General features: G+C 40.7%; 2 protein-coding genes across 2 annotated transcripts; one reads left to right on the top strand and one right to left on the bottom strand.

Annotated features, from left to right (window-relative positions):
• Positions 1–195: 195 nt before the first annotated feature.
• Positions 196–8,651, bottom strand: mapk7 (mitogen-activated protein kinase 7). Its single transcript, XM_061223261.1, has 7 exons — positions 8,557–8,651; positions 4,408–4,721; positions 4,138–4,303; positions 2,575–4,013; positions 1,326–2,488; positions 621–754; positions 196–522 (listed from the first exon to the last, which is right to left on the bottom strand). Exons 2-7 carry the CDS (start codon positions 4,703–4,705, stop codon positions 369–371), a joined length of 3,354 nt encoding a protein of 1,117 aa, XP_061079245.1. The 5' UTR covers positions 4,706–4,721; positions 8,557–8,651; the 3' UTR covers positions 196–368.
• Positions 8,652–9,617: 966 nt separating this feature from the next.
• Positions 9,618–11,382, top strand: vkorc1 (vitamin K epoxide reductase complex, subunit 1). Its single transcript, XM_061223321.1, has 3 exons — positions 9,618–9,971; positions 10,532–10,641; positions 10,867–11,382. Exons 1-3 carry the CDS (start codon positions 9,778–9,780, stop codon positions 11,076–11,078), a joined length of 516 nt encoding a protein of 171 aa, XP_061079305.1. The 5' UTR covers positions 9,618–9,777; the 3' UTR covers positions 11,079–11,382.
• The last annotated feature ends 926 nt before the right edge of the window (positions 11,383–12,308 follow it).

Genomic DNA, 12,308 nt, shown 5'->3' with positions numbered 1-12,308 from the left:
AGTGTGATTTTCATCAACCCATTTTCACAGTGTGAATATGTGCTAGTTGGTGCCAAGCCAGTGGATGAAGGGTGGTATGGTGTGGTAATATATTAAATGACAAAACACTATACCTATCCATTCATTGTCATGGTTTTTTCTGCCTTATGGTTTCTCTTGGTTATTCAGCCATCATCCTCCCCATAACCTCCAACACCAAGTTAATTATCTTTATTTAAAACAAAATCTCCATTGTATTGTACAGAAATCAAATACCTAATAGTAGTAATAATAATCAATTTTGACTATTACTAAACTTAAGTGTTTTTAATCAAGCAACTTGGTTATTATAATAATCAATGAGATTCATAGCCCTTTGTTTCACAGACTTATGTGTCAGGTGGGGTGGGTGTATCCGAAAGGATCATGGGAGAGCCAAGCTGCAATTCCTGCTGAAGTGATTCCAAATCTGCTGGGGTCATTCGGTGGACTTCAAGCCAATCAGAAAGCAAAGAGGCTGAGAGGGGGGCAGAGTCACTGTGACTAAATGGGGGGGAAAAAAAAATTTATGCAAACCATTCATCGACAATGAATTCTAGTTAAATTCACATATTTTGGGTTTAAGAGTAATGCATGCTCACCCGTCCCTGAGGTCTGAGTGCTGGAGGTCTGTGAAGGACTGAGTGAGGAGATCATCCAGGTCGAACCCCACCCCATATCCAGCCCCACTTCCTTTGGGGGTCATTGAGAAAACCGGAGGCAATACATCTTCCACCTAGCATGGAGGGCATCACTTTGAAAATGTGTAATGTCTATGAATTCACTCTGAGAATAATGTTACAATAGGGAAATAAACAAAAGCACTAGCTTCAGCTGATGCTTAATACATACCATAATAACCCCACACAGCGTAGTCTGAACTATTTACAGATTTACCTTCACAGTCACTTTAACTTAAACATGATGACCTCACCTGACAGATGGATAGTTTGAGTGCAGATATACATTTTATGTTGATGAGTCCACCAGATGGTGACTTCACCCCCAGTATAAAGATGAAAGGGTGCTGAGGTACCGTGATATGAGAGTTGTGTAAGTCAGGACTATGACCCCTGCTAGTTCCATACTGTTTATACAGGGTCTTGTTTCTGTATCATATATAATTTCATACATAATGTCTTCACTGATATCCTGATAATCTTAATTCTCAGACAGGATTAACAAAACACACAGGTTCCTCATGAAGGCAATCAAAATAAACTTAGTTATATTCCATTTGGCAACAAATCTGCAACATGATCCTTTATATATTGAGCTTCACTACACAGACATAATCAGACACAAACCTGTGACTTGGAAAGTTGCAGCGTGACTGTGTGAATGTCAGGGATGCTGCTGCTCCCGGGCTGCAGCTCCTGGCTGGGTTGTGAGGCCACCGACGGCCCAGGCTGGGGACTCTCTGGGAGAGCACAGGGCTGCTCACTTAAAGAGGGAAAGATCTTGTCTATATTTCTGACCTCACAGGCAGAGTCTGGGGCAGGGAGGGAGTCACTGTTGTTCTGGTGACCCATTCTTGCATTTCCATTAGTTTCAACTGCAAGGCCTTCCCCTTGTGAGAAAACTGTGGAATTACAGACATAAGGTCCCAGTGCTAGAAGCTGAGGCTGTGGAAAACTTGACTGAGAAGAGTACGCAGTACTTGTACTTGTTGGGGCAATGTCGCTACTACTCAATACTACATGTACTTGTTGGGGCAAAACTGGTGCAACCCTACTCTGACCACTCCAATTCTCTGATGTACTGTGCATGTTCCTCCCTCCAAATTCAGCCTGTTGCTTGTGACAACTGTTTTTGCCAAATGCACGGCCATTCAATGTGTCCAGTCCTCCACTAACTATGTCCCTCCTCCCTTCCTGTGCCATTGTCAGTGAAAAGGGGAGTGAAACAGGCGAACTAGGTTGTTGATAGAATCCAGGCAGATTTTGCTTTGACTGCGTAACCAGTTGTTCTTTTGTTTGCTGTCCTTTTTGTTGTTTATCTACTTGTTGCTTGCAAGCTTCTTTATTATCTTGCTTATTTATTATCCTGACCTCAATATTTGTCAATTGGTGTCCCTTTTCCATCACTGCCTGGGTCTGCCCGGTGGAATTCACATTAAGGGACACAGCTTTACTGTCTTTAGTTGTACTAGTGTCATCAATAACTTGCTGAGATTTATCAACCTGGCTGTCCATCATTCGTCTCCAGCGTTCCAGGAGGCACTTGTCATTATCACTCAACACCACACCTCTAAGAGACTCTTTCCCTTCTCTTTTTTCCTTCTCCTTCATCTTCCTCTCTCGCTCCCTAGCTCGTTCCTGTCTCCTCCTCCTCTTCTCTTCCCTTTCTCTCTGTCGTTCCTGTGCTGTGACTGGACGACGCGGTTCTGGAAGTGGGAGAGAAGAAGGGTGAGAGGATGCTAGCCCCTCTCCTCCCCCAATCTCCATGCTCAGCCCTGCAGCGCCTCCATCTAAAAGACATGACAAGAAGATCAGTACAGCACCGACGTACAAGCAACACACATTCAAAGAGACACAGAATGCTACCGAGACTTGCCTCTTGCTCTTTGTCTGAGAGCTGATTTCAGCAAGGCTGCTTTTAGGGCTGCTTTGGTATCATCTGAAATGGCTCCTTCTTTCCGGGTTCCTTCTCCTGTTCCAACTCGGCCCCCTTTAGCCAGTGAACGAGATAAGGACTGAGAGAGAGACTGTGCTTGTGACTGAGAGAGTGAAAGAGCGGGACCAGAGAGGGAAAAAGTGGATGGAGTTTGAGATGAGGTAGAGGCCAGAGTGGAAGCTTGAGTGACGGAATGACTTTGAGTTACTGGTGTGATGGGCCTCTGGTTAGATGACGGCCCCTCCATCTTTAAGCTTTCTTCAATATTAGGTAGTGGGGTGACTTGTGAAGAGACTGGAGTTGTCAAGTCTATAGTCTCAGGATGACCATTTTCAGAGTTGGCACTAGGCATATCCACATCTTGGCAGCTTTCTGTCTGGGTATGGAGTGGCAATGGAGGGTCTTGTTTGCAAAGGTGTCGGACCCCAAAGACAATCGGGGCAGCTTGAGGTTTATCAATCTCATCAAGCTTCTGTTGAGTTGGCAATTTCTGCAGCTGTAATTGCTGAATTGGTGTTGTAGCCAATATGTTATTAGCCAAACTGCACTGGTTACTCTGCTTCTGAAGTGGCTTGAACTGAATCTTCCTCCTGTTTCCTTGCTTCCTCTGGTGAAAATCTTGTATCTCCCCCAAAATTGCCTCTTTAATCTGCTCCCTGCTAAGTGACAGCTTGTCAAACTCAAAATCAAAGGCTGGTACACAGATGGGCTCATCTTCAGGGTCATGGTATTTCGCGAGGTAGGGGTGTGCCAGTGCCTGGGTCACACTGATTCTCTCACGAGGGTCAAAACGCAGCATCGCTGTCAGCAAGTCCAGGGCAGATGGTTCTGCCTGCGGGTATAGAGAGTTGAGGGGGATGGGACTACGGGATGGCAGGCTCTGTACATAGGAACGCACCCTGTCTGCTCCAATGGCCCCAATCACACCCTCAGGTGGAGTGCCTAAAACGTGCAGAATGAGTTGCAGCTGATGCACATAATGCTTACCAGGGAACAGCTGCTTCCTCCCCAGCATCTCAGCAAAGATGCATCCCACGGACCACATGTCAATAGCTAAGCTATAGTGATGCAAGAACAGCATGAGTTCCGGGGCCCTGTACCACCGGGTCGCCACATATTCAGTCATGAAAGAACGTGACTCTTCCGGATGGGAGCTGAGCCCCCGAGCCATCCCAAAGTCCCCAATCTTCAACTCACAGTTCTCATTGACAAGCAGGTTCGAGGGCTTGAGGTCACGGTGAATGACATTAGCGGAGTGGATGTATTTGAGCCCCCGCAGCAGTTGGTAGAGGAAGTAGCGGGTGTGCTCAGCTGTGAGTGGCTGACGGGAGTGGATGATCTGATGGAGGTCACTCTCCATCAGGTCCAAAACCACATATCTGAAGAAGAGAAAGACATGTAAAAAAGGATCGACTGCCATCTTGTAGTGTTTATACATTCATGCACTGCAGTAAATGGCACATCTACATATATATATATATATATATTACTACACAGACTTACACAGATTTGAATGCAGTGTGAGGCATAGCAGGTTGAAGGATGTCTTTAATGGCAATAATATTATCATGTTTGAAATGTTTGAGAATCTTAAGTTCTCGTAACGTGCGTTTGGCATTAGTCACCACGTCAAAGGCATTTGGAATCTTCTTTATCGCCACCCGCTGTCCTAATGCACATATTAAAGAGATATCATGAGTGTATTAGTTTCACTAAAGGGATAAAAACTTTTTAATAAAATATATTCTCATGAATTACCAAAAGAAGCCTTACCATTGTCCCGCCTCCTAGCTGAAGAGACAACACCATAAGCCCCTGTGCCAATTGTTTCAATGATGTCATATTCTTCCCCCACTTCAAATTTAACATCCAAAGAGTGGGCTTTCAGCAGAGCTAGGTTACTTGCAGCTACATTGTTCGTGTCGGTGGTTGTTATGCCATTGCTGGAGTTAAATTCCACCTGTTCTTCATTGTTCTTGATGTTTTCCCCCATATTGGTTTCCAATGAGGTCTCAGTTGCGATGGCTACTGTCTTTTCAATTTCACCATTGACCCTCTCTTTGGATGACATGGCTCTAAAAGCAAAACTGTGACCATAAAAAACAAGAAACAAGAAGGAAGAATGTAAACACAGGGAAAGGTAGTGATTTTAACCCTTCATTGGGTCAGGAATGTACTTTTTTGCATACATAATTACTCAAGCAAAAATTAACAAAACTACAGCCACTGCAATGCAACATCCTTAATATTGTACAACCATATGCCGTATGTCATGAAAACCCACACTGTTCTCTTGGTTGGCCAAACATCAAGCTGGGGCATATACCACAACAATTAACTGGTCATTCCCACCATGTGGTGTATTACCTTTCTTTTTGTCCATTTCCCTTTCATTTCTCTGGCACCATATGAACCAAGCTCTTGGACTTCTTAATTACTTACAAGATATAAATGGATGGATATTGTTTACATTTCTACAGTCAAATAAGGATAAGCTGTGAGAGACCCGAAATTAATTATTTTTCTGTTCATTTTAATTCTCTGGGTCCCGCATGTAAAGAATTTAGGGGTTATTTTTAATTCAGATTTTACATTTTTTTATTTTAAAACTTAAAACTGCTTTTTATCATCTTAGAAATATTACACACTGTGCAAAAGTGAAAAAAAAAGGCTACCAGAAAAAAGTGGAGAAACACAAAAGTGATTGGAAACTGGCTGCAAAAAAAGTGGTTTGAAATGCTGGGAAAGAGAAAAACATAAAAACTGTATGATCATGAGCAAACAATTACACAGCCTCTTTCTCCAAATGATGCATTTCACAAAACAGTTGACTGTAAAGAATTCTATTTTTTTTTAAATATAACTTTAAGACATTATTGAGTATTGGATAAGACAGCCCACTGGCAGCACGTCATAAAGCTTTGATGTGATCATGTGCTGTATTTTTGTCAATCACGGGGGAGCCTTACTGCCAACTGGCCATCTTATGATCACCCAATAAATAACAGAGGTGAAGGAGGATGGATTTTCCCAGAAGAATTTCACGTGGCCTCTGAAGTTTGGTTGTATCACCCCAGATGATGAAACCAAACCACTTTCATAAACATTAGGGGTGTGAACGGTTAAACAAAACTGATTTGTAACCAGTTACAAAAAATGGATAAGCGATAACCAATATTCTTTTTGAAATTGGAAGCTCAATTTAAAATAAATGCTCGTTCTTCACCAGGCATATTATTATGGTTCTAAACTAGCAATCGACTAGCTTCAGTAGTTCGAGCAAGCAATCAAGGGGTTTAAAATGCAAACACCATAGGGAATTCAATGCTACAGTATTAGAGTTATCAAATAATTCCTGTAGCTGTTGGTTGACTTATGGTTTATTGTAACGTTGTGTCTTTCTTAAGGTTCACAGAAGATCCGTGTTTATTCATTGACACGTGAATTCAAACTACCAGCAAACTGATACATGACAATACATCATTGCACAAATGTTGCACGAAATATTACAATACGCTGTTTACATTCAATCCACTAGCTACGGTCATACAAGCAAGCAATCTGCGGCCATTTCAGAGGTTTAAGAATGCAAACACCGCATGGAATTGAATGCAAAAGTACTATTGCTGTCAAATAATTTCTGTGTGTTTTAAATCTCTAGCTGTTAGTTCACTTATGGCTCATTCTATGGCGTTTCTTCATCCGTGTTTATTCACTGCTTTTTTGTTCCTATTTTTACGTTTATATCTTGTATGTGCTGGTACCAGGAACAACCTCTGTGATCTGCACCACAGCCTTTTTGTACAGCCTGTATCTATTTCTATGCAATCACTTAAGTGATGGCAGGGTGTCAATACCCCCTCAGTTTCCTGATGAAGACACAGTAACTTCTGTACTTACTGTTGCCCTGAGAAATAGTTATACCCCTTTCACATGAAAGCAATGACCCGGGAATGTCCTGTGTTTGCCGTTTGTGTGAAAGGGTCAACCCAGGATATTTGTCCCGGGACCGCGACCTTGCTTACGACCTGGGGATTTCCTGGGATGGACATGGCTTTGTTATGAAAGGTGGAATCCCAGGTTACTCGACCTGGGATTCAATCAAGGAACCTCATTGGCTATGACCGGAGACACGCCAGTTGCATATGTCGGCAACAGTGCTTCTTAAACTATAGTTTTAAATCGTGTTTTAAAGGTGAAATAGGTAATTTTGGACTTCTAATGGTCAAGAGAGGAATTGCAGCAACAAACACGCTCAAACCACAACACTGTTTATCCCACCCCTTCTCTGTGAATGCACTGACATTGAAACAATTAGAATCAATGAGCTTGAATTATTGTACAGCTATACGATGTTTTGGTACAGAGTGCTGTCCTGTCAACTGTATATTTTGAAACCTGAATTTAAGGACTATAAACACAGGCAGAGGGTGAGTCAACATGTCAGTGAGCCTTTTCCAATGATAAGAAGTGATTTACAATTATCTTTTAACAGTGTTTGAACAAAAAAAGTTCAGAGAGAAGGGGGAAGGATAAACAATGTTGCGGTTTGAGGTTGTTTGTTGCTGCAATTCCTCTCTTGACCGTTAGAAGTCAAAAATTACCTATTGTATCTTTAAGCAAGTGTAAACATGTAAATGTAAACAGGCGGTCAAGAAATCGGATATAGGCAACAACAAAAAATAATTGGAACTGGGTATAAAGAATCTCCAATAAATGAAACCGTCCACGATGGTCCGCTTTTATTCTTTGAAGTATTTATTTTTATTGCAAACAAATATTTAACCTACAGATCAATTCAGTGGAACATAACATCCACTTTTTATGATTTCGAAACCTGGGAAAGTGAATGACAAGGAGCTGGGGGCATTCCCAGGACCATCGTGTGGTGTGACTGGGTCAAACGCGAGTTGATCCCGGGTTGAATATCCCGTGTATATCCAGGGTTTTCTGTCTGTTTAGTCTGTTTGACTAACATACTTTTTCTTTTCTTTTTTACATACACAAGTCCACTTTCCTTGTGTCAACAGGGCTAAGTTGCAATGGTGAACCTCTTTCAAGTAAAGTGCATTTAATTATCAGACATCCTGTTCTAGGATAACAAGATGTAATAACTTCAAAGATGTAATACCATGCTCCTAAATAACATTTGCTTGTAGAAACATGTCATTTTTAAGTCAGGTTACCAAGAAAGAACATGTCTTCTATAGCAATGTTGATCGCTACAAAACCCTTACAATTAATTTCACAGTTAACATGAACATTTCAAAGTGATAGGCCTATGCTACATGATACACGATTACATGCAGAGTATGTTCGTTAGGTTGTCGGTCTCCCCCTTGCACACACAATTCATCACTTGAGGAAAAACATTGCGACTAGATAACTAGTTCACAAGCTAACTCTGGCTAACTAGCAAACGTTCCTAGCTCTAGTTAACGCGGCGACGTGACTGTCACTTTCACACTGTGATGAACTATTTTTACCTTTGTTTTTAGGTGTTCAAAATAGCCTAGCAACGATATACTCCGCTAACGTTAGCTAGGCTAGCTATAGCGTACGGACATCTCGAGTACTGTAGTTGGCTAACGTAGCTAGTACTGTATAATAACATTACATGATTCATAAACACGCGCTTTAGTTTACCTGTGGTAAGTAGTACATATATTAAACGGCACCTTCCCTTGCTAACTGTTACAACTGCTGCAATCCTCATTTCGCATGGGGTGTGACGGTTAGGTTAGCTCTAGCTAACGTTAGCTAGCTAGCACTGCTAAATTGATGTAGAATTTAATCTTCTGGAAGAATGTAGTTTACATATGATACGATTTATTAACGTTAACAACTCCAGTTTAACGACATATTTGGTAGCAGATTACCCAAATACAAACTGACAATATAATTTCAAGACATTTAACTTACGATAATGTTGTCAGTGCATTACGTTTATAGCCAGGGTCTCACGCCTCTTTTTACTTCCTCGTGTTCTTCCGTGGTCAGTTTGACTGGCAGTTAGGTGTAGCAATGGGAAAGAGAGTTATCCACTCTGCATAAAATCAGTAACGTTCAGATTGCGTACCAGGTTGCCAAATGTGGCTTATATATTTTTTTTTATTAAAACAAATTCTGGAAAATGTATTAAATTATTACATCTGCAATGTGCTGTTCTTTTTGCATTTTTATTATTTTTCCATATTACTGGTTTTCCACATCTATGTGAATATTTCACGTGTTTTTACATCACCAAGTAGTATCAAATATTACGAAAATAAATGGTTCTGCCTAATATGTAACATTGGATATTTAGATGTCTGTGCCAAATATTGTTGCTGAACATTCAGCAAAAGACATCTGGGATTCTAATACGGATTAAGCTGGGGCTTTTTTTACACTTCTAGTAGCTCATAGCTAGCCTGTGGCTGATCAAAGCTGGTTAAAGCTGGTCGGATGTAAATACCCTCAAATTAAAGGTAACAGCTGGCATATTCATTATTCATTATTTGAAATCTAATGTGCTGGAATACGCAGCCAAAAGACAGAATTTTTTACCACTGTCCCAGTGTTTACGGACTGCACAGACTATACAGACGTGTGACTAACTAAATTGGGTTGAGATCTGGCGACCACAAAGGCCATAGCATATAATTCACATCATTTTCATACTCGTCAAACCATTCAGTAGGTAATTTTGGACATTCATTGTCATCCTGGAAGTGCCAACCAAGAGACCACTCCCATCATAGAGATGTTTCATCACAGGATAAAGGTGATATCTAAGAAAAACTTTAAATTGATTTGCAGTGACCTTCCCACAAGTGGAGTGAGTCACAGTCCTCCTTTTTCAGTATCAAAGGTTAAAGTAGCTAAAGAAAAAAAAACAATTTTGTTGACAGAAAAACCTGGCACATGGGCGAAACAACCACAATTGGAAGAACCAATGGGGTGGGCCGTCCTGTCTTGCCTACGTCCAATCATTGCACAGAGTCGTGGTTTTAACACGTAGTCGAGCTGGGTTCCATGGAGTTGATGTGTTTTGCCAAGGCTAATAAAATGGTCAACATGAAATAATAAAAAATATTTATCGGAAGTAGACAATACATAATTTTCAAGGGAAATTTCAAGATATAGTGTCTGTGCACAGTTATGGCATCGAGTAGCTTTATCGGAGGAGGAGTTCCTAAATGGGAGCGAGGAGCTCGCTTTGGACTGTGCACATTCGGTTTGCTACTGTCAGTGTATGCCTTGCATGTTGAGGTTTCACGAGAGAGAGACCCAGATTATCGTGCGATGTGCGACCTCGCACAGTCGGTCAGTTGCTCCAAAGTCTTCACTTCAAGGTAACATTTTCCTCAATTTCATCGTCCTCTTTTTCACTGTCTAGAAAAGTCTGATCTGACCTTAAATTGTAGAAAATATATTGAAAACGGACCGAAAGTTAACATTATTCTCAATGCCAAACAGTTTCCCGTGTCTAGTTTACTGTAGCCTAGCTATATGAATCGACTTTGGGCTTTTAAAAGTATTGTGCAGATAAAATGTATGCTTTTGGTAGTTTTTAACCCATTTTATTGTTTTGCCTGTTGTGGCACTAAGACTACATGTACCTTAATGGATGTGGTCGAGTTATGTCCATCCCCCCTGCCGATAATTTCTCCGGAAAGGCGCGGTGTTTACAGATTGCTCAGTCAAAATGCCACGTGTCTACTTCACTATAACACCGAAACTACGGCTGCATATGAATATACTGTAGTGTAGTCTAGCGAAATTTCACAAGCATACATTGTTATTGTACACAAAAACACACGTAATTTTATTGAATAACAGTAACGTCTGCAGCTATGTTTTGAATTGATGCTTTTTATGTTTATGTGATTCGTTTATATGCCGCTTTTTCTAGATGGGGGCGTGGATTCGGTCTAGTTCAACTTTTTGTACCGAAGGACAGTGCCCTCAATCAGCCTAACAGTGTCCTGGGCATCATCTTCTACACATTGCAGTTGATACTGGGTCAGTTCCCATGCTGTGAACAAAATGGATGTTATATACTGTCTATATATATTATATGTAAAGTCTGGTCACAATTACTGTATGTAAATATGTAGTCAGTGTCCCTGTATGTTCTTGCTCTTGGCTACACATTGCAATATGTAATATTCTCCCATCAAATGTGATCTGCTGTGTATGCATGTGCATATGTGAGCTTATGGATACATCTCCTCTGTTTGTCTGCAGGTCATTCAGTGTCCAGCAGAGCAGCATTTTTTCTGGTTGTTTCGTCCTGGGTGTCTGTGATTGGCTCTTTGTATCTAGCTGCAGTGCTGGTGTTTGTTTTAGGTGATTTCTGCCTGGTATGTGTCTCAACTTACCTGGTCAACTTTGCCTTGCTGTACATTAATCTGAAGAGAAAGATGGGCCTGGAGAGGAGCAAGGAGAAGACTGGCTGATAGTTAATACTTTTTTGAGAAAATACTGAGACACAAGGATCATATACATATACATACCAAGCTGAAATGCAGAATGTCCAAGTAAGTTGCAGAAACACGTCAGTAGCTACAAAGAATGAGGTTACTGATGAAAAATAATGACGATAAAAACTGAAAAGATGTGCAACACAGATTGTTCTCATTGAAACATAAAGGGGCAAATATGCTCTCATTAGATCAATATTTAGGATGCAGTGTGTTTCTTTTACTGAAACATCAAATGAATAATTTTATATGAATAAAGTGACAGAGGCTCTAAATGAAATGTGAAGTGCTTTATTGACTCAGTGCCATTTACTTAATAAAATGATCAATAAATTGGTCTAGCACTGCCTCTTGAATGAGATTGTAGCTTAAAAAAACATAAGAACATAGAAAAAATGCGTTGGCCTTCTGGAGTTCCAGCCTCTGCCAGCACAGCGAAAAGTGCTACATACAGCAGTGAGGTATTTCACAAAGTAGGATTACTGAGTTAGCTGGATAACCACTGAGTAAAACCCGGAACAGCTCTTTTCACTTCAGCCCATGTTCCGGATGCACACACCAACGTGGCATGGCAATCGAGAGTATTCTTGAAATATACAGGTTAATGTTGGGTGAACAAATGTGTGCTACATGTTTTTGTGCATACTTATGCATAAATGTGAATCCATTATTTGGAGTTTGTCGGTGCCTTGCATGGCACACCGTTAGTGTGTGTGTGTGTGCTTGTGTGAATGAATGAATGAATGAGAGTTATCTATTGTAAAGCACTTTGGATAAAAGTTTACTCTTTTTTAAAGCTACATTATATCAGAAACATCATTGCATGCCTTGAGGAAGAAATGTCCCAATTCATCCCCCAGGATATGATTGCGCATGATTTTAAAAACCTTAATTGACCAAGAGATTGGCTGTAACAAAACTGCCATATACAGTGGTGCTTGAAATTTTGTGAATCCTCCAGACATGGTCAGAAAGAAAGAAATAAATCTTATTAAATGTACATCCAAACCCCAATTTGTAATGTAGACTTTCCAAATAATGGACACAAACCCCCCAAAATATATACTTTTTCATAATGTATTCAACAAAAGTGGTTTATCTTACAAAAACTGAAAATTTGTGGCCCCTCCTTTTGCAGCCATTACTTCAACCAAACGTCTTCTGTAACCACTGACCAGTCTCTCGCATCTGCCTTTTTGCCCGAAT

Source organism: Conger conger, chromosome 2, assembly GCF_963514075.1.
Source record: "Conger conger chromosome 2, fConCon1.1, whole genome shotgun sequence".
Classification (NCBI taxonomy): Eukaryota; Metazoa; Chordata; class Actinopteri; order Anguilliformes; family Congridae; genus Conger; species Conger conger.
The sequence above is the reverse complement of the archived record's forward strand: the minus strand, read 5'-3'. Positions and strand labels throughout refer to the sequence as shown.

Bases quoted from the DNA above. Each gene is read 5' to 3' on its own strand.
- mapk7 (XM_061223261.1), bottom strand. From the start codon at position 4,705: ATGTCATCCAAAGAGAGGGTCAATGGTGAAATTGAAAAGACAGTAGCC. The intron at 4,304-4,407 runs GTAAGGCTTCTT...TATGTGCATTAG, and splicing joins AGCTAGGAGGCGGGACAATG to GACAGCGGGTGGCGATAAAG. The intron at 4,014-4,137 runs GTAAGTCTGTGT...TCTCTTCTTCAG, and splicing joins CACACTGCATTCAAATCTGT to ATATGTGGTTTTGGACCTGA.
- vkorc1 (XM_061223321.1), top strand. From the start codon at position 9,778: ATGGCATCGAGTAGCTTTATCGGAGGAGGAGTTCCTAAATGGGAGCGA. The intron at 9,972-10,531 runs GTAACATTTTCC...CGCTTTTTCTAG, and splicing joins TCCAAAGTCTTCACTTCAAG to ATGGGGGCGTGGATTCGGTC. The intron at 10,642-10,866 runs GTCAGTTCCCAT...GTTTGTCTGCAG, and splicing joins CACATTGCAGTTGATACTGG to GTCATTCAGTGTCCAGCAGA.